Source organism: Colobus angolensis, unplaced genomic scaffold (genome assembly GCF_000951035.1).
Source record: "Colobus angolensis palliatus isolate OR3802 unplaced genomic scaffold, Cang.pa_1.0 Scaffold120, whole genome shotgun sequence".
NCBI lineage: Eukaryota > Metazoa > Chordata > Mammalia > Primates > Cercopithecidae > Colobus > Colobus angolensis.
In genome coordinates this window covers 3,291,769-3,317,252 of record NW_012113142.1, presented here as the reverse complement: position 1 = coordinate 3,317,252, position 25,484 = coordinate 3,291,769, and the positions used below count along the sequence as shown (strand labels likewise).

At 54.0% G+C, this 25,484-nt stretch overlaps 1 protein-coding gene across 2 annotated transcripts in view; it reads right to left on the bottom strand.

The window, feature by feature from the left end:
* Positions 1-25,484, bottom strand: part of LIMK1 (LIM domain kinase 1) — a 37,383-nt gene that overhangs the window by 10,615 nt on the left and 1,284 nt on the right. The window contains exons 2-10 of one of the 2 annotated variants that reach the window (XM_011930673.1): positions 23,846-23,942; positions 13,215-13,353; positions 12,788-12,897; positions 10,745-10,951; positions 4,496-4,601; positions 4,233-4,399; positions 3,281-3,464; positions 2,532-2,618; positions 1,153-1,284 (exon numbers count right to left, since the gene is read on the bottom strand). In XM_011930673.1, coding sequence (XP_011786063.1) covers positions 1,153-1,284; positions 2,532-2,618; positions 3,281-3,464; positions 4,233-4,399; positions 4,496-4,601; positions 10,745-10,951; positions 12,788-12,897; positions 13,215-13,353; positions 23,846-23,942 — 1,229 coding nt within the window. Of the gene's footprint in view, positions 1-1,152; positions 1,285-2,531; positions 2,619-3,280; positions 3,465-4,232; positions 4,400-4,495; positions 4,602-10,744; positions 10,952-12,787; positions 12,898-13,214; positions 13,354-16,640; positions 16,862-23,845; positions 23,943-25,484 lie in introns of those variants that run through there. The other variant, XM_011930681.1, reaches the window with a different exon arrangement.

Below are 25,484 nucleotides of genomic sequence, written 5' to 3'. Positions count from 1 at the left end.
TCACCCAGGCTGGAGTGCAGCCTCGACCTCCTGGGCTCAGGTGTCCTTCTGCCTCAGCCTCCCGTGTTGCTGGAATCGCAGGCATGCGCCACCACATTTGGCTAATTTTTTGATTTTTTTGTAGAGATGGGATCTCATTATGCTGTCCAGGCTGGTCTTGACCTTCTGGCCTCTAGGGATCCTCCTGCCTCAGCCTTCCAAACTTTGGGAACTCAGGTGTCAGCCACTGCACTTGGCCTAGCCCAGAGTTTCCAAATTGCACTTGACAATGGAACTTGCTGTGAAGTTACACCTAGCAGGAGCCCAAAGGGTCCACAATTTGGATACAAAGTAATCCAACCTGAGGAAGATCCCATGGTCTCAGGGTGGTACAGAAATGGGGCTGGAGGCCAGGGCTGGATCCCCAGGACATTGTCCAGGACAGGGCTCTGTGAGGCTTCCTCCGAGCACTTTCTTTTTTTTTTTTTGAGATGGAGTCCCACTCTTGTCACCCAGGCTGGAGTACAATGGTGCAATCTCCGCTCACTGCAACCTCCGCCTCCCAGGTTCAAGCGATCCTCCTGCCTCAGCCTCCCAAGTAGCTGGGGTTACAGGTGCCCGCCACCATACCTGGCTAATTTTTGTATTTTTAGTAGAGACGAGGTTTCACCATGTTGGCCAGGCTGGTCTCGAACTCCTGACCTCAGGTGTTCTGCTGGCCTTGGCCTCCCAAAGTACTGGGACTACAGGCATGAGCCACTGTGCCAGGCCTGAGCACTTTATTTCTAAAGATGAATTTGTAATTTTATTCAAATCCTTAAGGAAAGCTCTGAATTTTATTTTAGTTTTTGAGATAGGGTCTTGCTCTGTGGTCCAGGCTGGAGTGCAGTGGTGAGATCACAGCTCACTGCAGCCTTGAATTCCTGGCCTCAAGTGATCCTCTTGCCTTGGCCTCCCAAAGTGCTGGAATAACAGGTGTGCACCATTATACCTGGCCTTTCCCAGCTTTCAATGGAGTCGGTCATTCCCCTATTTGATTAGGAATCAGGGTTCAGAGGGCCTTTGAGACCCCCGTGGCTGCCCCCCATTGAAGAGAAGAGACTGAAGCCCACAGAGGGAGCTGCCTTGCCTGGGGCCACACAGCGGGGGTGACTGGCTCTGCCCAGGACTCACCATGCTCTTGATGATGCCCCGGAGGGTGCCGCCCTTGATGTACTCAGTGATGAAGTTGAGCCTCTTGTCCTTGTAGAGCACCCCGATGAACTTGAGCACGTTGGGGTGTTCCAGGCATCGCATGACCTTCACCTAGCGAGGCACAAACAGGCTGGGCTTGGGCGCTGTGTGGTCCAAGCTGTGCCTGGGTTTGCTTCTCCTTTCTCCATCCCACCAGGTGCTATAGATGGTCTCCCCATCTCCCCTCTCCTGTCTCTGCCACACTCACCGGCTGCTGTGCCCTCTGCTTGAGCTGCCCCTACCCCCAGCGATGCTCTTTTTCCCAGTCCCCTGCCTGCAGTTACTTTCTTTTTGTTTTTTTTTTTTTTGAGAAGGAGTCTCACTCTGTCACCCAGGCTGCACTGCAGTGGCACGATCTTGGCTCACTGCAACCTCCGCCTCCTGAGTTCAAGAAATTCTCCTGCCTCAGCCTTCTGAGTAGCTGGGACGACAGGCACCCACCACCATGCCTGGCTAATTTTTGTATTTTTAGTAAAGACAGGGGTTTCACCATGTTGGCCAGGGTGGTTTCGAACTCCCGACCTCAAGTGATCTGCCCGGCTCAGCCTCCCAAAGTACTGGGATTACAGGCGTGAGCCACGGTGTGCGACCAATGCAGTTACTTTTTTTTTTTTTTTTTTGGAGACAGGGCCTTGTCTCGTTCCCCAGGCTGGAGTGCAGTGGTGTGATCATGGCTCATTGCAGCCTCCAACTCCTGGGCTCAAGCAATCCTCCCACCTCAGCCCCCCGAGTAGCTGGGATGACAGGTGCACATTGCCAAGCTCGGTAAATTTATTTTTATTTTTATTTTTTTTGTTGTTGAGACGGAGTCTCACTCTGTCGCCCAGGCTGGAGTGCAGTGGCTGGATCTCAGCTCACTGCAAGCTCCACCTCCTGGGTTTACGCCATTCTCCTGCCTCAGCCTCCCGAGTAGCTGGGACTACAGGCGCCCACCACCTCGCCCGGCTAGTTTTTTGTATTTTTAGTAGAGACGGGGTTTCACCGTGTTAGCCAGGATGGTCTCGATCTCCTGACCTCGTGATCTGCCCGTCTCGGCCTCCCAAAGTGCTGGGATTACAGGCTTGAGCCACCGCGCCCGGCCTCGGTAAATTTAAAATTTTTTTGTAGAGACGGGGTCTTGCTATGTTGCCCAGGTTGGTCTCAAAGTATCCTCTCTCCTTAACCTCCCGAAGTGTTGGGATTACAGGTGTAAGCCCCTGCGCCTGGCCTGCTCTCTCTTCTTTCCATGGGTCTCTGAGCCCTTTCCTGACCTGTGTTGAGAGGTAGGGGTGAGCACTTGGAAGGCCCTCTGGAGGGAAGAGGGCCTTCCGATCACTCACCTCCTTGAGGAACGTCCTCTGGGTCTCCTCGTCGAACCGAATCAGCTCCTTCATCACCATCACCTCACCCGTCTCACGGTGTGTCACCTGCGTGTGGGACACAGGTGTAAAGACAGAGTCTCTGCTGTAAGCCCGCCTTCTTGGAAGCCCCCTCTCCACCCCAGGACCGCCAGGGAGACGTGTAGATGGCTTCACACTCTAGACTGCGCGTGGGATGTTCCCAAACACCCAAGTGGAAGGGATGTATTCATTTTCTTTTTTGAGATGGGGTCTTGCTCTATTGCCCAGGCTGGAATGCAGTGGCATGACCATAGCTCACTGCAGCCTCGAACTCCTGGCTCACAATCCTCCCGCCTAAGCCACCCAAGTAGCTTGGACCACAGGCGTGCACCACTATACCCAATTAATTTTTAAATTTTTTGTAGAGATGAGGTCAAGGCTGGTATTGAATTCCTAGTTCAAGCAATCCTACAGCCTTAGCCTCTCACAGTGCTGGGATTACAGGGATAAACCACTGCGCCCGGCTAGGGGCCACCTTTCAATGACCTCCTACACGTAAGGTCTTAGTCTACCTGTGGGAGGTCTCCTGCTCCTAATTAGCTCCAGGAGGCCAAGGTGGAGGAGAGGGCACTGGCCAGGGAGTCTAGAAGCCAGATACCCCTTCCACTGCGTATCCATAGACTGGGGAGGAAGGAGAATGGAGGGGTCCCACCCAGACTGTCCCCCCGAGACCCTGGCATGCTCTGTACCTTGATGGCCTGGCCAAAGCAGCCCTTGCCCAGCACCTCCCCGTGGATGAGGTCCGACGGCCGGAAGATGCGGTGTGGCCGGCAGACTACGCGGAGGGACTCAGAGCGACCCAGGTCCTTGCGCTGGGAGGCCGGGGAGCCCAGTGAGCCGGCACCTGGAGACCTGTCGATGCTGCAGCTTCTCCTGGGGGGCACACATGGTGCCCAGTGCCACTATGGGACAGGTGGCACCTGGCCAAGGCCCTGCCCCTTCCTCCTCCTGCCTGCATGCCCCTGTCCATGCCAGTCTATGCAATCACCCCCTGCTTTGGGAGGGCCTGCCTGGGACAGTCCAAAGGCTGCCCATCCCAGTGTCTCAGCCTATCCTGGCTCTAGTGGCAGCCCCCAGCTCCCCCCAACCCCTCAGATCCCACGCTGTCATCCTTTTTGTTTTTGAGACAGAGTCTCGCTCTGTCACCCAGGCTGGAGTGTAGTGGCGTGACCTTGGCTCACTGCAACCTCCGCCTCCTGGGTTCAGGTGATTCATCTGCCTCAGCATCCCAAGTAGCTGGGACTATAGGCACCTGCCACCAAGCCTGGCTAATTTTTGTATTTTCAGTAAAGATGGGGTTTCACCATGTTGGCCAGGCTGGTCTTGAACTCCTGACCTCAGGTGATCCGCCTGCCTCGGCCTCCCAAAGTGCTGGGATTACAGGCATCAGCCATCATGCCTGGCCCCGCCCCCGGTTTTTTAGAAAATGTGTTTCCTCTCTTTTTTTTTTGAGACTGGGTCTTGTTTTGTCACCTAGGCTGGAGAGCAGTGGTGTGATGACAGCTCACTGCAGCCTCCACCTCCCTGGCTCACGCCTGGGCTGCATTTGTGCAGGGCTGGCTCCCTGACCTAGGTCCCACAGCCCCTGAGTCCCAGCAGGAGTGAAAGCACCCAGCTGAACCGAGGAGCAGGCTGACTTACAAGACAGGTTTCTGCCGGGCAGAGCTGCCTGCCTCCCCGCTGGGAGTGTGAACCGGAGAGCTCAGGGGGCTGGTCTCAGGCCCCAGCCCGTGGCCCAGTGTATCATGAGGGTCGTGCTCGAGGGTGAGCTGGAGCAGACGGCTGGTTTCCTGAATCAGCAGGTCAATCTGGGGACAGCAGGCATGTGAACGGGGGTGGGGTGGGGAGGGGGCTAGGCATGAAGGCACTGCCTCCCATCCCGCGCCCCAGACTCAGGACCGTACCTCATCCAGAGGCACATTTCGGATGGGTGTGCCATTGATTTCCAAGATCCGGTCTCCGATGTGGATGGAATTCTTCACATCTGGGCTCATGCAGCCTGGATCCACTCTGTGGGTAGGGCAGGGGTCAGGCCAGTGCCCACCTGTCCCTCACGCCAACAGGAAACCAAGGCGAAGGGGACCAGATCCGGGGTGAGCAGGCAGAGGATTCTACCTCATGTGACTGGGAAGTAGTAGATGGCCAGAACACCGAGTTCTGGTTTCAGAGGAGGAATTCTGTAATCAATTACTGATGTCTGCCACAGGTGTGAGCTGGAGAAAGGTGGCGCGCTTGTAGGCCACCCGCACGAGATGCTCAGCTGCTCCCATTCAATGGACCATTGTCTCTACCCTGGGGGAACAGATCTATCTGTCCAACTCCCAGGTATGCTTGGTCTCGATTTTTGGGTTTTTTTTTTTTTTTAGGGGACACAATCTCACTGTTGACCAGGCTGGAGTGCAGTGGCACAATCACGGCTCACTGCAGCCTCCACTTCCTGAGTTCAAGCGATTCTCGCACCTCAGCCTCCTGAGTAGCTGGGATTACAGGTGTACACCACCACATCCGGCTAATTTTTTGTATTTTTGGTAGAGACGGGGTTTCACCATATTTCCCAGGCTGGTCTTGAACTCCTGAGCTCAGGCAACCTACCCGCCTTGGCCTCCCAAACTGCTAGAACTGGCCGGGCACGGTGGCTCACACCTGTAATCCCAACATTTTGGGAGGCCGAGACGGGCGGATCACTTGAAGTTAGGAGTTTGAGACCAGCCTGGCCAACTTGGTGAAACCCCATCTCTACTGAAAACACAAAAATTAGCTGAGCGTGGCAGTGGGCGCCTGTAGTCCCAGCTACTTGGGAGGCTGAGGCAGGAGAATCGCTTGAACCTGGGAGGCGGAGGTTGCAGTAAGTTGAGATTCTGCCACTGCACTCCAGCCTGGGTGACAGAGCGAGACTCAGTCTCAAAACAAAAGCTAAAACAAAGTGCTAGGATTACAGACATGAGTCACTGCGCCTGGCCTGTCTGGTATGCTTGGGGCAGGTGAGTGCCTTGGGTCCCAAAAAGGTCTTGGATTAGTGGCTTCCTATCTGACTCCCAAACTCGCCCTGCAAGAGGAGGCCAAGCTCTATTGCTCCTGCATTGGCAGAAGGGATCTGGCAGCTTGCTCTGAGCCACAACTGCAGGGTGAAGACGGGAAAGAGACCCTCAATCAGTTGCCCATAAGCTAACTCACAAAAAGATCAATTTGCCAAATGTACTTGTTTCTTTTAACTCTTCGGTGTTAGCGACCTGGTTTCCCTTCCCTTTCCCTTTCTCTTTCCCTTCCCTTCCCTTTCCTTTTTTTTGAGGTGGAGTTTCGCTCTGTTGCTCAGGCTGGAGTGCAATGGCACGATCTTGGCTCACTGCAACCTCCGCCTCCCAGGTTCAAGTGATTCTCCTGCCTCCGCCTCCCGAGTAGCTGGGACTATAGGCATGCACCACCACAAACGGCTAATTTTGTATTTTTAGTAGAGGTGGGGTTTCTCCATGTTGGTCAGGCTGGTCTCGAACTCCCGACCTCAGGTGATCTGACTGCCTCGGCTTCCCAAAGTGTTGGGATTACAGGCGTGAGCCACTGTGCCCGGCTTGGGACCTGGTTTTCATTCTGTCTCATACAAGCTCTTCAGGGAATGGTCGCTTTGTCTCCACCTAGGTCCTGGAGATGGAAAAGGGGATGGGGGTAAGGCAGAGAGGAGACTGAGAACTTTAAGAAAAATGGCCAGGCGTGGTGGCTCAAGCCTGGAATCCCAGCACGGAGGCCAAGGTGGGAGGATTGCTTAAGACTTAGTTTGAGACCAGCCTGGACAGCGTAGCAAGACCCCATATCTATGAAATTTTTTAAAGAAAATTAGCTGGGCATGGTGGCACACTCCTGTAATCCCAGCTATTTGGGAGGTTGAGGCCAGGAGTTCGAGACAAGCCTGAGCAAAATAGTGAGACCTAACCGTTACAAAAGATAAAAAATTAGCCAGGCATGGTGGTGCTGTCTGTAGTCCTAGCTACTTGAGAGGCTGAGGCTGGAGGATCGCTTGAGCCCATGAAGTCGAGGCTGTAGTGAGCTATGATCATGCCACTGCACTCCAGCCTGGGCAACAGAGCGAGACCCTATCTCAAACAAACAAGCAAGCAAACAGAAAGACTATTCTCATATTGGGGAGAAGCTCTTCCTTACAGTCATAAATGCAGAAGGAAGAACAGAGTTAGAAATTCAGCATTTGGTAGCCACCCCAGTAATAATTGCTACAGGCAGGAATCATCAATAGATGCTAAAATCATTTGGGGAAGGGTTTTTGGGAACAGGATATTTACAGACTCAAATCTCACAAATGGTTTATTGATGACCAAGGGAAAAAAATCCTTACAGTAGAGAAAAAACAAGTAATCAAAGCGAACATCCTCAGCAAAGGGCACGCTGACATCATATGTCTCCTGGCAAGATCCACTCGGAAGGACAGAGGATCACTTATTCAGTGTCAGGCCAAACCCGCAGAGCCTGTCTCCCTAAGAGGAAACATTACTCAAACCCAGATACGAGGGCGGGCGCGGTGGCTCACGCCTGTAATCCCAGCACTTTGGGAGGCTGAAGCGGAAGGATCACTTGAGCCCAGGAGTCTGAGACCAGCCTAGGCAACACAGTGAGACCCTGTCTCTCTTTCTAAAAAAAAGAAAAACATTTTACTTTAACGACTGGCCTGTATACTTCAAAAATGTCAAGGTCATTAAGGGCAATGAAAGGCTGAGGAAACGGCCGGGCGCAGTGGCTCATGCCTGTAAACCCAGCACTTTCGGAGGCTGAGGCAGGTGGATCATTTGAGGTCAGGAGTTCAAGACCAGCCTGGGCAACATGGTGAAACCCCATCTCTATTAAAAATACAAAAATTAGGCATGCATGACGGTGCACGCCTGTAATCTCAGATACTTAGGAGGCTGAGGCAGGAGAATCACTTAAGCCTGGAAGGCGGAGGTTGTGATGAGCTGAGATTGCGCCAATTGTGCTTCAGCCTAGGCAACAAGAGCGAAACTCCATCTCAAGAAAAAAAAAAAAAAACAAAGATACTGATGAGACATGATGATTAAATGCAATGTTGATCATGGACTGGATTGTGGATCGGGGGAGACTGCTATAAAGGACAGTTTAGTAGTTCAGTATAGAGACAATTGGCAAAATTTGAATATGGTCTGTGTATTAGATAATGGTATCAATGTTAGATTTCCAAAATGTGATCACTGTACTATAAGATACAATTGATAATTATATAAGAGAATGCCTAGTCAGGTGTGGTGGCCTGTGCCTGTAGTCCCAGCTACTGGGGAGGCAGAGGTGGGAGGATCACTTGAGCCCGGGAGGTTGAGGCTGCAGTGAGCTGTGACTGCATCACTGCACTTCAGCCTGGTTGACAGTGATACCCTGTCTCCAAAAATAAAAAATAAAAAAGAAGGCCCTTCTTTTGGGAATCTCTAGCATATTTGTGGGGGAGTCAATCATCCCTGCAACTTACTCCCAAACGATCAATAAATAACAACATATACATATATGTACAAATATAAACAAGTCACTAAACATGTATATGTATCTGTATCCGTATACGTATATATAGAGAGACACACATATAACTCCCAAATATGGTAGTTATGAATTGGTGAACGTTGGTGAAGGGTGTGTATGTATTCAACGGACTTATTATTTTAGCAGATTTTCTATAAATCTACAAAATGTGAAGATGAAAAGTTGAAAAAAACCAAAGAAAATATTTTTATTGATACAGGCTTTGCATGCATATAGCCTTAAAAATAAGCCAGGCATGGTGGCTCACGCCTGTAATCCCAGCACTTTGGGAGGCCAATGTGGGAGGATCGCTTGAGTCCAAGAGTTCGAGACCAGCCTGGGCAACACAGCAAGGCTCAGTCTCTACAAAAATTTAAAAAATTAGCTGGGTGTGGTGGTGTGTGCCTATAGTCTCGGCTACTCAGGAGGCCGAGATGAGTGGATTGCTTGAGCACAGGAGTTTGAGGCTGCAGTGAGCTATGATTTTGCCACTGCACTCCAGCCTGTATGACAGAGCAAGACCCTGTCTCAAAAAAAATTATGTATGTGTGTGTATATATATATAAAACATACATATATAAATTACTTATAATCTCACATCCTCTCCCTTGGTTTGCTAAAGCAGCAGGTGGCCAAAATGCTGCTATACACAAAATGAAAAGCAGTCAACTAAAACCAGTTTAAAACAAACAAGTAAATCTTTGGCAAGTTGGACTCTTTCCGGGAAGGGTGTGGCTCTTTGCAGAAATTACTGGGATGTTCCAGATGTTGGCTGGGCAGAATGCTTACCCAGTGAGACAGACAGGGAGGAGATGTCATTAACTCTCTTCTTTATTTTTATTTTAGAGACAGGGTCTCGCTCTGTCCAGCCCAAGCTGAAATGCAGTGGCATCACCATAGCTCGCTGCAGCCTCCACCTCCTGGGCTCAAGCAATCCTCTCACCTCAGCCCTCCGAAGTGGCTGAGATAACAGGCATTAGCCGCTGCACCCAGCTGACTGTCTTCATTTCTAAAATTCTGCCTGGATTTCAGGGACCAGCTGCAGCTTCTGATTCTGTGGGGACCTCCCTTGGCCCTCTGGAAAGAGCCGTTGGTCTGGGAGTTTCCTTATCTCTTTCAGCAGCTGTCTGCTCACTCGTGTATGTAAAGCAGCTGCTGGCTTGGCTGATGTCAAGGCAGGGATGGAGACACACAGTCAAGCCCAGTATCATTTTCTGTTCCCAGGGCCACCTGTGAATCTCACCAATGCCTATGCAGTCCTGGGCACCTGACAGGTATGCAAGAAACATTCACTGCATCAAATGAGAGCTAGCACTTGGGCCGGGCATGGTGACTCACAACTCTAATCCCAGCACTTTGGGAGGCTGAGGAGGGAGGATCACTTGAACCCAGTAGCTTGAAACTAGTCTGGCCAATATGGTGAAACCCTATCTTTACTAAAAATACAAAAATTAGCCAGGCATGGTTTGCCTATAGTCCCAGCTACTTGGGAGGCTGAGATGCAAGAATTGCTTGAACCTGGGAGGTGGAGGTTGCAGTGAGATGACATCACACCACTGCACCCCAGCCTGGGCGACAGAGTGCGACTCTGTCTCAAAAAAAAAAAAAGAAAGCGAGCAATGGCCCAAAAGTGGAAACACTGCATGCTACTTCTCAAGGTGTCAATAAAGGCTCCACAGAAATCTTAGAAGGCTCCAAGGTATCCACCTCCCTCATTGTTCAAACAGACCTCCAAAGCCCAGAGAGAAAGGAGCTGCTCAAAGTCACACAGTAATCTCATCTTTATTGGCCCTGCCCCATTTTTTTGAGACAGGGTTTTGCTCCATTGCCCAGGCTGGAGTGCAGTGGCGCAATTATAGCTCACTGTAGCCCCGACTTCCTGGGCTCAAGAGATCCTCCCGCCTCAGCCTCCCAAGTAGCTGTGACTACAATGTTGCAAAGGCTGGTTTCGAACTCCTGGCCTCAAGTGATCCTCCCACTTTGGCCTCCCAAAGTGCTGGGATGATAGGTGTGAGTGACTGCACCCGGCCTCTTCACTCATTCCTGACTTGGTTCCTCCTCTTTCTTGTTGGATCAGACATGGACTAAAGAAAATGTCTTTTTATTTTTTGGGTGTGTGTTTTTTTTTTTTTTTTTTTGATACAGAGTTTCACTCTTGCTGCCCAGCCTGGAATGCAATGGCAGTCTGGGCTCACTGCAACCTCTACCTCCCGGGTTCGAGTGATTCTCCTGCCTCAACCTCCCAAGTAGCTGGGACTACAGGCACCCACCAACACGCCCGGCTATGTTTGTATTTTTAGTAGAGACGGGGTTTCACCACGTTGCCTAGGCTAGTCTCGAACTCCTGACTTCAGGTGATCCACCCACCTCAGCCTCCCAAAGTGCTGAGATTACAGGTGTGAGCCACCATGCCCGGCTGAAATGTCTTTTTATTGTATCTGGCATTTGTAATGGTATTCAGAGGAATGAATGGGCCAGAAATCTGGTAAACCAGGTTGTCAGAGCTGGGCCCCAACTGCACCCAAACACTCGCCCATTCATTGTCAGGGCCCCCAGTGCCAGACTCTGCCACCCACATCAACGGCCACAGCCACACCAACGGCAGCCTCGCCAGGCCGGCCACTCACCCCTGGACGCGGACGGTGTGTGCGTGTTCGGTGCCGCAGCCTGGCGGGCCGTGCGGGGGGTCGATGGAGACTGAAAGTCCACGCTTGCCATGAGATGAGGCTGGGATGGACACTAGGGTGACGGTGTGGGGCAGGTGGGAGCCGGGGGAGTCGGGCAGGATTTGCTCGATGACGGGGGTCACCACAGTCTGGTAGTAGCAGTGCCCACTGCAAGAGCCGCCAGGGGTGGGAAGGAAAGAGTGTCAAGAGCATCATCAGTTTCAGCATCCCTGCAGCCCCCAGCCCCAGGCTCTTCCCCTACCCACTTCCTTTTTTTTTTTTTTTTTTAAGAGATGGAGTCTCGTTCTGTTGATTACAACACTGCACCCCAGCCTGGGCGACAAAGCGAGACTCCATCTCAAAAGAAAAGGAAAGCTAGCTATTGCCCAAAAGTGCAGTGGTGCGATCTTGGCTCACTGTAACCTCCGCCTCCTGGGTTCAGGCGATTCTCCTGCCTCAGCCTCCTGAGTAGCTGGGATTATGGGCACACACCACCATGACTGGCTAATTTTGTATTTTTAGTAGAGACAGTTTCACCAGGTTGGCCAGGCTGGTCTCAAACTCCCGACCTCAGGTGATCTGCCCACCTTGGCCTCCCAAAGTGCTGGGATTACAGGCGTAAGTCATTGCACCTGGCCAGGTTTTTCTTTCACTTCTCCTATGGAACTGGGAGCAGGAACTGTGCGTGCCCAGCCAGCCCTCGTCCCTCTGAGTCATTCGGGTCTGTCTACCCGCTGTGATCCTGTAAGGCCGCCAGGACAAGGCCTGAGGATAAATCCAGTTCAGGAGGAAGTCATTAAAAGCCCATCTGGGATCAAGCCACGTTGTCCTCTAATCCAGCTTGATCAGTGTTGTATAAGAAAGAACCTGTCTGGGTTTTGTCCTGATTCCTGGGAGGGAGATTCTAAGTCCTTGGAATGGGGTATCTTTGTTATTCATGAGCCCCTCAGACTATTCCTGAATTGATACTAATGAGATGACTCAGCCCTGCAAAGAGACATCATGTGATTTGAAGAGAGTTGCAGCTTTCAACCAGCCTGACCTCCAAGAACGGGGGCTGGAGACTAAGTTTGATCATATGGCCAATGACTCAATCAGTCATGACGATGTAATGAAATCCCAATAAAAACTCTGGCTGCTGAAGCTCAGGGAAGCTTCCTGGTTAGTGACCACATTGATGTGCTAGGGGAGGGAGGGGAGATGCTTCTTCATTTGGCTGGACCTGAGCTGTGTCCTTTATAATGAAACTGGAATCCTAAATGGAGGCTTTCCTGAGTTCTGTGAGTCTGTTAGCAAACGATCAAACTTGGCAGGGTCTTGGGAGTCCCTGAATTTGCAGCCAGTCGGTCAGAAGTGTGAGTGGGTTGGGGACCCCTTGTGGCTGGTGTCTAAAGAGGGAGCAGTTGTGCTGGGGATGGTGTCCTTAACTTGTAGTATCTGCCCCAACTCTGGTGGTTCATGCCAGCACCATGCTGCAGTCATGGCCAGTAAGAAAGCTGATGTCTGAGGCTTTTTTTTTTTTGAGACAGAGTCTTGCTCTGTTGCCCAGGCTGGAGAGCAGTGGTGCAGTCTCGGCTCACTGCAACCTCCGCCTGCCAAGTTCAAGTGAGTCTCCTGCCTCAGCCTCTCGAGTAGCTGGGATTATAGGCCCAAGCCACCACACCTGGTTAATTTTTGAATTTTTAATAGAGATGGGGTTCCATCATGTTGGCCAGGCTGGTCTTGAACTCCTGGCCTCAAGGGATCCACCTGCCTTGGATTCCTGAAGTGCTGGGATTACAGGCGTGAGCCACCATGAAAAAGCCATCTGAGGCTTTTTCACACTGACCTCTGTGTGTTACTTTTCCCTTGTTTCCACGTCTGGGCAAGAAAGGAGATATGAACGTTTGCCCTGCAAAACCAACATGGAAGGGGCAGGAGGCCCGGGTGTGGGACAATCAGTGTCCTTGCAGACCTGTGACACAGGGGGGCCCCTTAGGCTCGGGGAGGGGCCAAGGCACTCACCAGTATAGCTTGGAGTGCTCCACCAGTGTGTACGTGTCCCCGTCGCCGATAAAGGTCCCACACGTGAGGCAGATGAAACACTCGGGGTGGTACTTCAGCTCCCCAGCCACCTGGTGCGGGGGTGAGGAGGAAACAGCCCCACTCAGCGGCCCCAGCAGCCCCCACAGATCCTCCCCTAGGCCTCTTCTCCGAAGGGCGTCACCAAAAAAACAACTGCGGGGACCTGGCTGGCCAGCTGCTGAGCTCCTGGACAGAGCTGGCTCCATAGATGGGGGCGCTGAGGGATACAGACAGACAGTCAGGCTCAGAAAGCGGGGGACACTCCAAAGACTAGCAAGGAGAGACAGTGATGGGAGAGAGACCTGGAGCATGGGGTCTGTTTGGACACCCCCACCCCAGGTGAGTGTGCAAGGCAGGGGGTGCTCACCATAACCAGTCCCTTGGTGATTTGCTCCGAGCACCCATGGCAGGACTCGCCATAGCGGGCCCAGTAGTCCTTCTTGCAGAAGAGCTGTCCATCCTTCTCATAGTACTGGTGCGACAGGGAGGCACTGCAGTCACAACACCTGCGGGAGAGGGGCCGGGCTGAGACGTCCACTCCCACCCTCCTCTGTTGCACCCGGGACCCTGCCTTGGCTACAGGCACCTTTGTAAAAATTAGAAAAAGTTTTTTTGTTTGTTTGTTTTTTGAGATGGAGTCTTGCTCTGTTGCCAGGCCTGAGTGCAGTGGCACGATCTCGGCTCACTGCAACCTCTGCCTCCCGGGTTCAAGTGATCCTCCTGCCTCAGCCTCCTGAGTAGCTGGGACTACAGGCATGCACCATCACGCCCAGCTAATTTTTTGTCTTTTTAGTAGAGACAGGGTTTCACCATGTTGGCCAGGATGGTCTCGATCTCTTGACCTCGTGATCTGCCTGCCTTGGCCTCCCAAAGTGGTGGCTCACGCCTGTAATCCCAGCACTTCGGGAGGCCGAGGTGGGCAGATCACTTGGGGTCAGGAGTCTGAGACCAGCCTGGCCAAGATGGCGAAACCCCGTCTCCACTAAAAATACAAAAATTAGCCAGGCGTAGTGGTGGGTACCTGTAATCCCAGCTACTTGGGAGGCTGAGGCAGAAGAATCACTTGAACTAGGGAGGCAGAGGTTGCAGTGAGTCGAAATTGTGCCACTGAACTCCAGCCGGAATAACAGAGTGACACTCTGTCTCAAGAGAAAAAAAAAAAAAAATTAGAAAGGAGGAGAATCCCCAGGTGTACAGGGCCATCAAAGTCAGGGTTCCCCTGTTTCCTCACTAGAGGCTACCAGGGAGGCCTGGTTGGGGCCTTGAAGGGCAGATGGGGAGGAATGACAGGCTGTTGGTGCCACAACACAGGCCAGGGGTTAGACCTACATTCCCAGCTTTTTCCCAGCCAAGCATCCCTGTGGGGTGGTGACCAGCAGCCCTGTCCAGCCAGGATGAACAAATATAGAAATGTGGGTCTGGGCTGGGCATGGTGGCTCATGCCTGTAAATCTCAGCACTTCAGGAGGCTGAGGTCGGAGGATCACTTGAGGCCAGAGGTTTGAGGCCAGCCTGGGCAACACAGTAAGACCCCATCTCTTAAAAAAAATTATTAAAAAATTAGCCAGGATACAGTGGTGTGGGCCTGTACTCCCAGCTACTAGAGAGGCTGGGGAGGGAGGACCGCTTGAGCCCAGGAGTTCAAGGCTGCAGTGTGCTATGATTGCACCACTGCACTCCAGCCTGGGTGACACAGCAAGACCCTCTCTCTAAAAAATAAAATAAACAAAATGTGGGTGCCCCAGTGAACCGCAGGCACACAGGTGCCCTACTGGGTCCTGGTGTGGGTGCGCATGTCTGGGTCAGGGTGCAGACCCACACAGAGAAGAGGCTAGGGGGTCCGTCCAGCTCTGCCGCTGTTTGGGTGCTATGGGTTGGTCACACAGAGACAGAAGAACCCAGGCTCTATAGGGCCACAATCTAGGAGAGAAGCAGGTAGGAAAGACTGGGACCTGGATGAGATGAGGGAACCTTAAGGGCTGTTTCCTACCCAGGAAACCCTCCACCGCCTGGGGCCTGCATGAGTATCACTCACGGGCTGTCTGCCATTGCTAATTCCCTATAACTAGGGAACTGGGGTTGAGGAGGGGAGTTCATCAGTAAGCTGGCAGGATACTGTCCCTTTAAGAGGATCCAGCCAGTTCCCCTTTGTCTGGGAGCCTGGGGGAGGGGCTGGGAGTAAAGGGGGAGCAGAAAATGCCAGGGTTTGGAAGCATGTGGGTGGGGGTGCATCCAGGAAAGGGGGCCTGGTGCATTCCCCCATGGGGGTGGGGAATGCGGAGGCTGGGCCACTGGAGGTGGTGGCGGTGGCAGGGGCGGTGGGAGACATGATGTCAGGGTCACTGCACACCAGGGGGCGGGCAGTTCACCAGATGACTGCGGGGGTGGGGTGGAGGAGGGAAGGCAGTGAGGGGGGTGGTCCCCAGGGCACCTCCCATTCCGGGGCTCTAACCTAATACGAAAGAAGTGCTGCAGCCACGAGGCCAGGCCGACTTTGGGTCCTGCCCTCGTGGAAGCCCCCACACCCGGTGCAGACCAATGACTCGCTTCCTGCCCTTACACAGATCACACATGACCTCAGTCACAGGGGTGCCACATCACAGGAATGCCCCTCACTCCCGCCTGCAGGAAGCAGGGCCCCTGCATATCTCTGCAGTGGGCGGTGGGTGGGTGGGGGATTAGGAACTACCGTAACCAAGTGTCCCCATCCTGGGGAGCCTGGAAACTGCTACTGGTCCATTCACTGGCTCATACAGAAACTCACAAACCTTCATCACTGCTGCTCACTTTCAGCAGCCGTGAAAGACCCGGCGGTGCGGTGATGACTCACCCGAGGGTTTGAGTACACTTGGCTTCTCTCCGGTCACCACTTCCTTGAAGCCTGTTCTACCAGACACTAGGTCTGCCCACCAGTGTCTGCCACTGACCTGCCAGCTCCCCACAGCCCCAGGCCGGGCATCCACAACACTTGTCCCAGGAAAGAGTATAAGCGATTCCTGCGGGTGAGGCCCCCGCTGGGCACCCAGCATTCTCAGAACTGTCCCAAGACCCTGTCTCTGCCTCCACTGCAGACAGGGTGCCCAGGCCTGGCCCGGGTTGACTTGGTGGCTCAGTGGCTGGGGCTCGGGGCCTCAGTGAACCTTTGCGGATGGAGAGCATGCAGGAGTTCCTGTCCCTGCCCTTGCCCCGGCCCTCACCCCTCAGGCCTGCATTCTGGCAGGAGCTACAGGCGTCTGGGCCTGGCTCTCTTGGGTGCCCACACAGAGGGCCTGACTGTCCCTAAGAAGGATGTCAAGGGAGGCACACCAGGTACTGAGGCTGTGCAGAGCTGCCCTGGGGCCAGCCAGAGAGGAACTCCCTGGGGGGAGAGCCGTGCCCTGGCCCCACTCCAGGGTACCCCTCCCTGAGAGCAGGGTCGGACAAAGCCAGGCTGGGGCAGGAGAAGGGGGAGGCACCCGGAGGGCATGAAAGGGCTGCTCCACGGCCCAGGTGGCTGGCTGGGCTGGGAGACACTGGTGGCTTCCCTGGTGATGGGAGTGGAATCATCGCTCTGCCCAGGGCCACATCCCTGGCCACCAGGTGTGAAGAAACAGCAAGTGGAGGACCGGCCTCATGGGGAGACTGTCCTGGAAGCTTTGGCAGTGGCCTGCTCCCCCGAGAGCAGCCTAGGGCGACCAAGGAGTTTCAGTTCTGCCCCAGAGTTGGACCTAGGTGGGTCGGCTTCCAGCCCCAGGCCTTACACCAGGGGCCCTGCCTGGGGCCAGGGACAGGTAGGGAGGGGGATTCCCACTTACTTAGCCCTCTGGAGGAAGCGGCGTCTTCTTGGGGCTGAAGCCAACAGCATCCTCTGTGGCTACGCTGGGGGCTCTGGAGGTCTAAGGGAGGGCAGGGGTGGCCAGACCAGCTGCTTCCCCATCCTCCCGCAGGGGCTCAGGATTGGAGGCTGCAGAGGGTGGGGCCAGTGTGGCAGCAGCGCACAGGAGGAGGATACAGCGGCGTGGGTGCCAGGGGACTTGGTCTGAGCCTGCAACAGGAAGTGGCTGAAGCACCCTGTGCCTGGGCTTTGGTGTCGGTGGGGAGCGAGCAATCTAGGCTTGGACCCCAGGCAGGGAGCCTGTGGCCCGTCCCTGAACACACGCTGTAGGCTCCTCCGCCTCGGCCCTGACAACGGCACTGAAGGCCTCAGGTTTCTCTGGGGACAGGCACAAGCTTAAAAGCAGCTGCCTCTTCCACTGCTGCCCCCAAGGGAACAGAGGTCGACTTCCTACGGACAGTTTGTCCTCGCCAAAAAGGTTCCCTGAAGAAAGGGAGGTTGCATCCCGCCCCAGCTCCAACCCCGCAGGCCAGCAGCATGCTCAGCCCCCCTTGCCCAGGGCCAGCCCACCCAGCTGCCAAGGAGATGCTACCAGGGCTGCGGCAGCCCTGGGGGTTGTGCATTGGAGGCTTCCCGGAGGGGACCACAGAGGCAGTATCTGAGCCAAAGGGAAGCGTGGACCAGTCTCAGCCTGGTCATAACCTCCCAGGAGGCAGGGCCTGCAAGGGGGCAGGGCCTGCAAGGGGTTGGGAGGTCAGAACAGAAAAAGGGGCAGGCCCCGTAGTGACAACCCTGCAGCAATTGTCCCACTCTACAAAGAGGGGCAGCATCTGGTCCTGGCCGAGCCTCCAGCAGCCCACAGGCCCCCGTCACAGCACTCATGACCCTGTCTGTCCTATCAGCCTGGGACTTTCTCAAGAGCAGGGGCCAGGAGACAGGAGCAGCTCTCAGATGCTCAGGTTATGACATTCAAAGGGAGCAGCCTGGCCAATATGGTGAAACCTCGTCACTACTAAAAATACAAAAATTAGCCAGGTGTGGTGGTATGCACCTGTAGTCCCAGCTACTGGGAGGCTGAGGCAGGAGAATCACTTGAACCCGGGAGGCAGAGGTTGCAGTGAGCTGAGATCATGCCACTGTACTCCAGCCTGGGCGACAAAAGTGAGACTCTCTCCAAAAAGGAAAAAAAAAAAAAAAGCTGCACGGCTAACGGCACCTTCCACGGGGCCAAGGCTCTATGCACTCCCGGCCGCTGACTGCACTCCCACACACTGGCCTACTCATGGTCCTCAGTTGTGCCAAGCACATTCCCACCCCAGGGTCTTTGCACACGTGCCCCCGCCCACCCCTGACATCCTCTAAACACTGCTCCCCTTAAACATCATCTCCTGAGAGTGCTGTCCCCCGGCAACTGACACCACATTTGTTCACCGAGTGTCTGGCCCACTAGGAGGCAGGGACCCTGAGGTCTGGGAGGTGTGGGTCTAAGCTGTGGTTACACTGTAGGCTCTGAAGCCAGGCTGCCTCAGTTCGAGTCCTGATGCTATTCCTCACTCGCTGTCAGACTTTTGGCAAGTGAGTGAACTCTGCACCTCATTTGTAAAATCGCTTTTTAAAAATTTGAGACAGTATCTCGCTCTGTCGCCCAGGCCAGAGTGCAGTGGCATGATCACAGCTCACTGCAGCTTCGACATCCTGGGTTCAAGTGATCCTCCCATCTCAGCCTCCTGAGTAGCTGGGACTACAGGTATGCACCACCACGCCAGGCTAATTTTTTTGTAGAGATGGAGTCTCACTACGTTGCCTAGGCTGATCTCAAACTCCTGGCCTCAAGCAATCCTCCCACCTCAGCCTCCCAAAGTGCTGGGATTACAGGCGTGAGTTACCAGGCTTGGTCTTAAAATTGCTTTAATAAATAGCACCCCCTTCCTGGGTTGTCATGAGAGGGCCCTAATGCAGAGTGGGCGCACCATAATTATTTGCAAGTGACTGACTCAGGGACCCTAGGAAGTTCCACTGGGAAGGGCATGCAGAGGGGCCAGGAAGGCGGCAATCACTGGCCACCTCCCCAGTGGGGCTGGAGGCTGCAGACAGACCCCTCATGGCCTTATCACACTGCTCCTGCCCGAACACCTTCAGAGGGGTGAGGGGCCCTGGAACAAAGGTCTCAGTGCATGCAGTGAGGTCCGGGCTGGGCCTCAAAGCCCAGGGCCCGAGGAAAACTAAGCAGAGTCTAGCACCTTGGGCATCCCACCAAAAGCCAGCCTGGCTGTGGTCAGCCATGCACCCAGGTGAGCGGTGACCCCCTCTGAGCTGCTTTGCTCACTGTCATGCGGTGAGGACACTGTTAGCTCCGCCAGCTTTGGAGGCTGCTGGGAGTATCACACCCACAAGCCACAAGGTGGAAGCCCTGGCTCTTTGGCTCTTACTTCTGATGGATCTTCCCCCATAGCGAGACTTTTTTTTTTTTTTTTGAGATGGAGTCTTGCTCTGTCACTCAGGCTAGAGTGCAGTGGTGCGATCTTGACTCACTGCAACCACAGCCTCCCGGGTTCAAGCGATTCTTCTGCCTCAGCCTCCTGAGTAGCTGGGATTACAGGCGCCCACCACCATGCCCGGCTAATTTTTGTATTTTTAGTAGAGATGGGGTTTCACCATGTTGGCCAGGCTGGTTTCAAACTCCTGACTTCAGGTGATCTGCCCACCTTGGCCTCCCAAAGTGCTGGGATTACAGGCGTGAGCCACCGCTCCCGGCCTCTTTCTTGTGTTTCACTACGCCAGGGACAGCCCAAACACGCCGCTTCCTTACTGCCCCAACCTGGGGCCTCACCCCTCTCCTGGTGAGTGATTCGGGGTAGGCCACTCCAAAGCCAGGTATATCCATCCTGTATCACAGCTTCCCTCCTGTGGTTTCTGTGGCTCTCTACTCTTGACCCTCTCTCCATCACCCAAGACTCCATCTCCTCACTCACCGCAGACACAGGGGTCCCCAAGTTCTTCCCTTCATTCCTCTTGGCCCCATCACAAATCCCATTCACCATAACAGGGCCAGCTCTCAGGGGGCCATTTTTTCTGGCTTTCCTACCTCCAACTGGACTCAGGCTCCCACGGCTAGCTCTGGGCAGGGCACAGCCACCCTGGATAGCCCATGTCCCCTCCAGCTCAACACAGATGAGCGTGTCTCCTCCCCAACCAGACCCCCAACTCCACCAGAGTCAACAAACCACCACCTTCCCAGTACCCAGGTTGGAAAACCAGACAGCTTCAGGTTCCACCCTGCCATTCGCCAGTGCTCATGCCCTCCCGGAAGCCCCAGCCTTTTCTTTCCTTCTTTCCCTCCCTTCCCTCCCTCCCTTCCTCCCTCCCTTCCCTTCTTTCTTTCCTTCCTTCCTTCCCTTCTTTCTTTCCTTCCTTCCTTCCTTCCCTTCTTTCTTTCCTTCCTTCCTTCCCTTCTTTCTTTCCTTCTTTCCTTCTCTTCTTTCTTTCCTTCTTTCTTCCCTTCCTTCCTTCCCTTCCTTCTTTCCTTCTTCCTTTGGTTTTTTGAGACAGGATCTCACTCTGTCATCTAGGCTGGAGTGCAGTGGTGTGATCACAGTTCACTGCAACCTCCACCTCCCAGGCTCAAGCAACCTTCCCATGTCAGCCCTGCTGAGTAGCTGGGACTACAGGCACCACCACCACGCTCAGCTAATTTTTTTGTAGAGACGAGGTTTCGCTATGTTGCCCAGGCTGGTCTCGAACTCCTGAGCTCAAGTGATTCACCCACCTCCGCCTCCCAAAGGGCTGGGATTATAGGCATGCGCCACCGTCAGCCCCTGCCTTTCCTACTCTGCGGCGATGCGGAGTGAGGTTTGAGTCCCAGCTAGATGTTACAACCTTCAGTGAGGCACTTGACTTCACAGAATCTGTTTCTCCCATGCAAACTGGGCACATACAGTAAAGTTATGCAGATTTAACAAATTACCATGAAGAATGCTCAATTGCACGGTAGCCAATATGACAAATACTCACCAAAAACTGTCCCTACTGCCTGAAATTCTCTCCATCCTCAGTCACTGTCCCAGGTCAGGTCCTATGAGCTCAGACCCTTGAGTTACTGGGACAGTCCCTTCCCTGCCTAGATACCACCACCAGCCCACTGGGATGGCATTCTTCAACAGCATGTCACCCCAGTCCCTCCCTGGCTTTCTGCTGGCTCTCTTCTGACTTTTTTTTTTTTTTTTTTTGAGATGGAGTCTTGCTCTGTCCCCCAGGCTGGAGTGCAGTGACGTGATCTCAGCTCACTGCAGCCTCCACCTCCCAGGTTCAAGTGATTCTCCTTCCTTAGCCACCAGAGTAGCTGGGATTACAGTCATGTGCCACCATGCCCGGCTAATTTTTGAATTTTTAGTAGAGGTAGGATTTCACCATGTTGGCCAGGCTGGTCTTGAACTCCCGGCCTCAAGTGATCCGCCCGCCTCGGCTTCCCAAAATGCTGGGATTACGAGGCTGAGCCACCGTGCCTGTCCTGACTTCTGAAGCTCCTTATCTTGGCATTCAAGGCCCTTCACGAATCGGTCTCAAGTTTGTTTCTTGTTGAATCCCTTGACTTATTCTGTTCCTTCCAAGTGAACTGTTCCTGTTCCCTCAGCAGTCCGAACCATCCCACCTCTGTGCTGATGGTTTTTTCTGCCTGTTGAGAGCCCTCTTGCCCCCCGAAGGCCTCCTTCTGAGCACCTGATGCAGAACCCCAGAGTATGCTGTCTGTCTCCTTTCAGCCACACCACTAAGTGTGTTCATTTCACACACCATTTCACTCAGCTGTGTGACTTTCATCAAGAGAATTAACCTCTCTGTGTCCCAATTTTCTCTCTGGCAAAACAAGGACAGCACTAATATCTTTATGCAAAGTGCTTAGAACAAGGATTGTCCCTTACTGAATGTTAGAAAATGTTAGACATTACACCTAAAAAAGGAAAACCAGGCTGGGCACGGGGGCTCATGCTTGTAATCCCAGCACTTTGGGAGGCCGAGTCAGGAGGATCGCTTGAATCTAGGAGTTGGAGTTGGAGGCTGCAGTGGGCTATGATCTCGCCACTGCACTCCAGCCTGGGTAACACACAACACCCTGTCTCTAAAAAAAAAAAAAAAAAGAGGAAGAGAAAAAACAAAGAAACAAACTGAGGCCGGGTGCAGTGGCTCATGCCTGTAATCCCAGCATTTTGGGAGGCTGAGGTGGGCAGATCACTTGAGGTCAGGAGTTCAAGACCAGCCTGGCCAACATGGCGAAACCCCATCTGTACTGAAAATACAAAAATTAGCCAGGTGTAGTGGTGCACGCCTGTAATCCCAGCTACTTGGGAGGCTGAGGCAGGAGAATCGCTTGAACCTGGGAAGTGGAGGTTGCAGTGAGCCGAGATCACGCCATTGCTCTCCAGCCTGGGCGACACAGCAAGACTGTCTTAAAACAATAAACCAAGGCAGAAGCCTAAAATAAAGTCCTGGTGCTGGATGTCTTGACCCCTACTGGGCATCCCAGCTTCACCTTCTACCCTTTTATGGAGTTTTCTCCCCTGATCCTTGCTGTTTGGTGACTGTGCCTATAATTCTTTCCCACTCCATTTGTTTTTCTTTCTTTCTTTTTTTAAAATTGAGACGGAGTCTAACTCTGTTGCCTAGGCTAGAGTGCAGTGGCGTGATCATAGCTCAAGTAATCCTGCCATCGCAGCCTCTCAAGTAGCTGGGACTACAGGCGTGCGCTACCATGCCCGGCTAATTTTTTGTATTTTTGGTGGAGACAGGGTGTTGCCATATTGCCCAGGCTGGTCTCGAACTCCTGAACTCAAGTGATCTGCCCGCCTCAGCCTCCCAAAGTGTGGGATTATAGGTGTGATCCACCACGCCCCTTCTCCACTCTACTTTTCTACCCAGGAAATCTCACATCCTTTGAGATCCCTGCTCTGGCCCTACAGCCAACTCCAAGGCAGGTAGACCCCTGCCCCTGGCTTCTCAGGATGGTCCTACTGGTGACCTTCAGGTCCTCATGTACTCTTTGTCCTCCGCCACAACCCTGACCCTACTTTCTTCCTACATGTGGGTGTGTGTCTGGAGGCTGGAGCTGGTGTGACTGGGTTATGCATCTTCGCAAGCAGCCTGGAAAACACTGAAGGTGGCTCGGTTTCCCTCAAGGCCTGGTTTGTCTTCCCTCCCTGCAAGAGCATGAGCAACCAGAAGGCTAGGGGGACATTCCTTCCAACTCTTCCCCCTGTCTGGGTGCCAGCAGGGGGCTGAATTGCAGGCGTTGGCTCAATTGGAGGCCTCTCCCATCCTCTCGAAGATTTAGATCTCAGAGATCTAAGAAGACATCAGATGCCAGGGCGGTAGCTCACGCCTGTAATCCCAGCACTTCGGGAGGCCAAGGCAGGAGGACTGCTTGAGGGCAGGAGTTCAAGACCAGCCTGGGTCTCAATAGTGAGACACTGTCTTTACAAAAAATTTAAAACATTTGCTGAGCATCGTGGTGTCTACCTATAATCCCAGCTACTTGGGAGGCTGAAGTGGGAGGATCACTTGAGCCCAGGAGATGGAGGTTGCATTGAGCCGAGATGGCACCACTGCACTCCAGCCTGGGCAACAGAGCAAGATCGTTTCGAAAAAAGAAAAATACATAAAATAAAATAAGGCCAGGAGCGGTGGTTTATGAGGCCAGGAGCGGTGGTTTATGCCTGTAATCCCAGCATTTTGGGAGGCCGAGGTGGGAAGATCACTTGAGGTCAGAAGTTTGAGACCAGCCTGGCCAACATGGCAAAACCCCGTCTCTACTAAAAATACAAAAATTAGCTGGGCATGGTGGCACACACCTGTAATCCCAGTTATTCCAGAAGCTGACACAGGAGAATTGCTTGAGCCCAGGAGGCGGAGGTTGCAATGAGCCAAGATTGTGCCACTGCACTTCAGCCTAGGTGACAGAGCGAGACTCCGTTTCAAAAAGAAAAAAAAAAAATAGATAAATAAAATGACAACAGGAAGGCCTACAGGGATCTTCTGGTCAAAACACCTCATGTCATAAATGGTAAACTGAGGCCACGAAGTCACAATGGGGGACGGCACCAGGAGGCATACCCCAGCCTCCTCCATTCCTTGACCAGCCTGTCCTCTCTGGCAGGCCTTGCTTAGGGCAACGCAGCCCTGGGCACTCCACCCTACCTGAAGCAGTCTGCGTGCCAGTCCGCGTTCAGGGCCTGGAGGTACTGGCCATCATAGATCCTCTGGCCGCAGCTTGCACACACGGGCAACTCGCTTCCTGCAGGGGTGGGAGGGGAGTTGGGAAGCGTTCTCAGGAGGTGTGCTCTGGTGCAGGCCCAGGCTGCCCTGCCCACCCCACATGTACCTACACCTGCACCAGTCCTCATACACTGCACCCGTGCAGCACCCAGGCAGGGCAGTCACTGTGCCAAACAGGAGAAGAAAGGGTGCTGGCCTGTCTTGCTGAGATACTGACTAGGTTGCCAAACCTCTCTGGCCCTGTTTCCCTATGTATCAGCCTAGGAGGAGGATCAGGTCCACCCTCCCGCTATAGCACTGGGTCTGGCAAGGTAAATGGGGAGAAAGGAAGCAGCGGCTTTAGGGATAAGGCAGTGGGGGACATTCCTATCACAGCCTCCTTTCCTCCCTCGCCTGCCCAGGAAGAAGTACTAAGATGGGGCCTTCAAAGGCAGGCACTGGACAGGGCTGGATTAGTGCATCCTGGGCTGAAGCCACCTGGGAGGTCAAGGGCAGGAAGCCTGGAGGTGCCAGCCCTAACAGACCCTTGGCAATGAATTCCCTGGCTTGGCGAAGGAAAGGGGCTGCAGAGCTGGGTACTCCCAGACACCTGTCCCAGGGAGGCCTGGTACCTCCTCTAGCCAGCCACAGGCATGCTTAGTCATCCCTGGAGCCTGGCACCCTTGGAGCTGGTGGGCCCTGGAAAATGCCTCAGGTCTGCTCCTCCCCACTGTACAGAAGGGGAGACTGAGCCCCAGAGATGGCATGGCTTGCCCAGTCACATAGCTAGATCCCAAGGCCACAACAGCCTGCCCCTCCATGAAGATGCAGGGACCTTAGGTAGGTAGGGGCTACAGGAACGTAGGCCCCTACCCCAATCAGGCCTGGGAAGGGTTGGTGGCAGGGGGAGGTGCCCAGTCAGACCCTGCCTTGGGGCCAGGTGGATCTATGTGACAGGTCAGCGAAGGAGAACCAAGGAGGGTCCCCCAGACCCTGTCCTAGGCTGGGGAAGTCTTGGGGGAGTCCTTGAACCCTAACTGCAGTACAGTACTGCGCCTTGGGCCCCAGTGAGGGAGAAGGGGCTAAAGAGGAGGTTAGGATGAGTCATGCTCCCAGCCAAGACTGACAGCAGGCACCGGGTTTGGGGCACGGGGAGGGAGAGTGGATGAGGGTCCCGCAGTACGCGGCCTTCGGCTCCCTGGACGCCTTTCTCCGCTCTACCCATCTGGCCCCCAATCACCGACACTGGGGGGGCAACTACCCGATTTCCAAATGTACAGAAGGGGAAACTGAGGCCCAGGGAGTCGGCGTCTGGCTCAAGGTCACAGAGCCGGGCAGGCGCCGTGCGGCCACTGGGACCCAGGGCTGCGGTTTCCCTGGCCGCTCTTTCTTCCGAGACTGGATAAAGGGTGGCCCCAGGGCGAGGCCCGGGTGGTGGACAGAGCACGCGGATGGAGGCCGGCGCGGGGCTGGCAGTGCCTGGGAGTCCTTCGCGAGGGGGAGCAGGGGGAGGAAAAGGGTCCAGGGGTCCCCAGACCCGCGGGAGGGCAGCTCGCCGGGGGCCGGGGAGGGGGATCCCGGG